Here is a 4219-nt window from a genome sequence, read left to right on the forward strand (position 1 = left end):
AAATCAAGTGCGATCTGGACAGCTAATTTGTTACTCACAAGTTCTCTTTTTGAGGAACATAAACAGCTGCACAATAATACAGCACGGCTAGCTAGCTCACTGCATCTTCGGCCTCATTTCCTCACCCTATTCGCCGCTATAAATAGCCACCCCAAGTTCATTCTGATCTTCATGCTTCCAACTTCACTAGCAATTAGGAAAAATCATTCCATAATTTCTCTCACAACATGGCTTCTTCTACGACTTCTTTCAGAAGTGTATCAGTAATGCTTCTTGTCAGCTCCCTCATGGTTGTTACCGTTGCTGGTAATTTGAACAATGAGTTTGACATAACATGGGGGGACGGTCGAGGCAAGATGCTCAACAATGGCGAGCTTCTCACCCTCTCACTCGACAAGGCATCAGGCTCAGGATTCCAATCCAAGAATGAGTATCTCTTTGGCAAGATCGACATGCAGCTCAAGCTCGTCCCTGGAAACTCTGCTGGCACCGTTACTGCATATTATGTAAGCTTTTTTATTTTTCTTTTTGTGTGCCTATTATTGGTATTGCAGAATATCCCTTGAAGGGATTAGTACCCATTGTCGCTAATAGGAATCTGTACCTGCAGTTATCTTCAAAAGGATCAAACTGGGATGAGATAGACTTTGAATTTCTGGGAAACCTGAGCGGGGATCCTTACATTCTTCACACCAACGTGTTCAGCCAGGGAAAAGGAAACAGAGAGCAACAGTTCTATCTCTGGTTTGACCCAACCGCAGATTTCCACACTTACTCCATCCTCTGGAACCCCCAAAGGATCATGTAAGTCTTTATTCTCCACTCAACTATTTCCCTGTATTTCACGTCTGTCCTCTTTCTTATGCATAGTCTGATATATGATTCTGTTTAAATCTAATTCAGATTCTCAGTGGATGGAACTCCCATCAGAGAGTTCAAGAACTCAGAGTCCGTTGGTGTGCCATTCCCAAAGAACCAGCCAATGAGGATATACTCGAGCTTGTGGAATGCAGATGACTGGGCAACAAGAGGCGGCCTCGTGAAGACGGATTGGTCTCAGGCTCCCTTCACTGCTTCCTACAGAAACTTCAAAGCCGATGCTTGCGTCTGGTCTTCTGGCAAATCTTCCTGTGCTTCATCTTCAACTTCATCCTCCACCAATTCTCCGTGGTTCTCACAAGAGCTTGACACAACTTCACAAGGGAGGCTGAGATGGGTTCAGAAAAACTACATGATTTACAATTACTGCACTGACGCTAAGAGGTTTCCCCAGGGCCTTCCTCCAGAATGCAGAACCTCTTAGAAGAAAACAGAGCAATCTCAGAATTTAATTTATTATTTCCGGCGGTCATTCCAGTATTGGTTTGTTCATATAGGAATTTGGGTTCGAATTCTTTCATTCTTTTTTCATCTTTCTTTTCATCACTTTGGCGACTTGTACGGCCAATTTTTATGATGTAACAGATGACAACATTCGTTTTCTTAATAAAATAGATTGTTCTCTCAGTTACTTCAACGGTTTTGTCTGTGATTCTTTGTTTCTCAATTTCATAAGATCATACACTAATAAATCGAAGAAAGGCGGCAAATAGCATTCCAGATAATGGACAAAGAAAGTACTAGTCGATAGTCTTGACAAGACTTCTAATAGCATTACAGACGATCAAATTTTTTTTTATCTATCAATCTTGGTAATCTTTGAATTAGATTTGCGATTGATGTTGATATTTCTATCCCCAAAATTGGATGGCTCATAAAGTAATTGATAAATCAAAGTTAGAATTAATACAAACTATAGGACTAAAGACTTTATTTATACAATTAATTTTTTATTGGAATAAAACTAACTCAAAATCAGGATCATCCTTTAATTCCTTGGACTATATAGGGCTTATCAATATTAATATACATATAGATAACAAGCTTATAAGGAGTTATACTTATTTTGAGCTTTTTGGAATGATAATAGCAAAAGATTGAATTGCGTCTAATAATTAAAGTTTGGTTTAGTTTGTAAGAATTGAAGTTATGAGTTCAAATCCATTATCAATAGCAGCTTTTTGTTGCTTCGCAGAAAACTTTGCATAGGAAAATGTGAAAACACATAATCAAACAGGTTAATCAAACCACAATATTCCTTGTGACCAAACACAATAAATAAGTGAAAAGTTTTGTGAGCAACTAGTTTCTCTTCCTGCAATTCTTGGGGCAAAAAAAGAAATTGCCGATGGTAACTACAGAGGGCATAGATAGAAGAATGACAAAGTGACAGAACCTCATTACCATCTCTGTGGCAACACGTCCAAGTTGTCTTCATGGCTTCTTCTTTATTTGTTGCCTCTCGTATGCCTTGGAAGAAGAATGTTTGGAGTAATAAAAAGGGAGCTCCTTTGATGACTACGCGTGTCAATCTCTCGTTTTCTTCATGAGAAAGAGATGGAAGGAGGTTTTGGGGGGGGGGGGAAAGTCCCATGACCCAGTTCCATTCCCTGAACACCCTTCTAAATTTATAGCCACCTTAAGCCTCCCACTTGAAAAAGAAAAAAAAAAAAAGGAAAGAAGAAAAAAAACTGGACTCTACTTCCTATATGATAATATTTGTTATGTACTCATTCATGTTTTTTTTTTTTGGGTTGAAATCATGGGTGTTACTTTTTTTTACTAAGCACACATATCTTTCTATTAGAAGTAATTTTATTTGAGATACTGTTAGGCATTAAATATATATACTTCTCCTAATATGGATTCTAACATTAATTCGTTATGTTTTGAGGATCTAGACTTTTCTAGAGCTTTTTTTTTTTGGTGGATTCAACTTCGTTTTGTATGCCAGGATATAATGAAATGAATGGGTAATTAAATTAAAAAGATTGTGAGCATGGAGGAATAACATCACCCCTATAATCATAAGAAATTATAAATGTAAAAAGTGTAAAATAATAATTACAAAAGTAAATAATAAATATCATCCCATCAAAGAAAAAAGTTCTTCCATTTAATCTTCATTTGGATACAAAAGCTTGTCGCTCAATAATTGAGGAGTATCCGCATCCAACCAGTGCCACGATCTCAAGTATAACAGAAAGTTTTGGTACACAAGCAGCCAAAAATGGAGGTAGTAGAAGACTATGGTAATGACGTGAAGGTAGACCTTTTAATTCCTGAAAGTAGAAAGCAATGGCCAAGTTCTTCCAAATCCCATGTCATATGCACTCTTCTATGGCCTTCGGCTTTATCAGCTTTCATACTTTTTGTGTGACGCCCACTGCGTCACCCACGAACTTCCATAATCTTAAAGTCGTCACTGCTTAGCTCTGGTTTTCGGTGCTTTCTTATACTCCTATGATCCTTAATATAGGACCCAATTCTTGAGTTGGTTTTGGTCCTAAATATAAAACCAATTTCTCATATTTATCAATTTTCTCTAAATTACCCTTATGGATACTTTCTCAACCATAATCAAGTAGAAGAGGGAGAGTGAGTATTAAGAAAGATGATTATGGTGTTTTAGGAAAAATGTGTCACTTTTCTTATAATTAACTAATTTACCTAACTTCCTTAATCTAATCAAATCAATTAAATGGGTCTTATATTAAAAACCGGAGGAGTATTTGATAAGAAATTAAGAATATAGCAATGTGTGTCCTTATAATATAACCATATATGATATTATCAATTTACATTTGAGGATCATCCAGGAAAGGACTAGAGTATCAAATCCCTCTCACTTGGTTGACCAAGATTTGTAATATTACATCACAAGTCATACTACGAGTTTCCCCCACAAAGAAATTTATGCTGACCCAACCCCCCTCACTCGATTAACTAGGATTGGTAATATTAGATCAAAGTTATACTACTAGTTGCCCGCCACAAAAAGGTTTATACAGGCTTCAATCTTTAATACAGAATCTAATTAATTAATTTGAGAGGATTAAAAAACCTAAAAAATGACTTAATTATATCATGTTACATGATCTTTTTTAAATAGGTTTGTGTCCCATTAAATTATGCATCGATTTAAGCAAATTAGTTTTAAAAAATTATGAATATAAATATTTAAAGTAATTTATTTATTTTTCTTAATTTTCTTGAATCAATCGTTTTGTATGACCATTTATGTTGTTAAAATTTCACATTCCAGATAAGGAAGTCATACTTAGCAAGTCCATGTATTCATGAACTTGAAAGACAAGCAAATAATGGGGCAGTCACCAGA

At 36.0% G+C, this 4219-nt stretch overlaps 1 protein-coding gene across 1 annotated transcript; it reads left to right on the forward strand.

The window, feature by feature from the left end:
* The first annotated feature begins 198 nt into the window (after positions 1-198).
* On the forward strand, positions 199-1510 carry LOC114730810 (probable xyloglucan endotransglucosylase/hydrolase protein 23). The gene is made up of 3 exons (XM_028917925.1): positions 199-506; positions 611-804; positions 904-1510. The coding sequence occupies exons 1-3, from the start codon at positions 228-230 to the stop codon at positions 1301-1303; spliced, it is 873 nt and encodes a 290-aa protein (XP_028773758.1). The 5' UTR covers positions 199-227; the 3' UTR covers positions 1304-1510.
* Positions 1511-4219: the final 2709 nt, after the last annotated feature.

This window comes from Neltuma alba, unplaced genomic scaffold (assembly GCF_004799145.2).
Source record: "Neltuma alba isolate B1F8T4 unplaced genomic scaffold, ASM479914v2 tig00012763_pilon, whole genome shotgun sequence".
Taxonomy (NCBI): domain Eukaryota; kingdom Viridiplantae; phylum Streptophyta; class Magnoliopsida; order Fabales; family Fabaceae; genus Neltuma; species Neltuma alba.

Excerpts from the sequence above, each read along its gene's own strand:
- LOC114730810 (XM_028917925.1), top strand. The coding sequence starts at position 228 with ATGGCTTCTTCTACGACTTCTTTCAGAAGTGTATCAGTAATGCTTCTT. Across the intron at positions 507-610 it reads GCACCGTTACTGCATATTAT|TTATCTTCAAAAGGATCAAA; the intron begins GTAAGCTTTTTT and ends CTGTACCTGCAG. Across the intron at positions 805-903 it reads TGGAACCCCCAAAGGATCAT|ATTCTCAGTGGATGGAACTC; the intron begins GTAAGTCTTTAT and ends AATCTAATTCAG.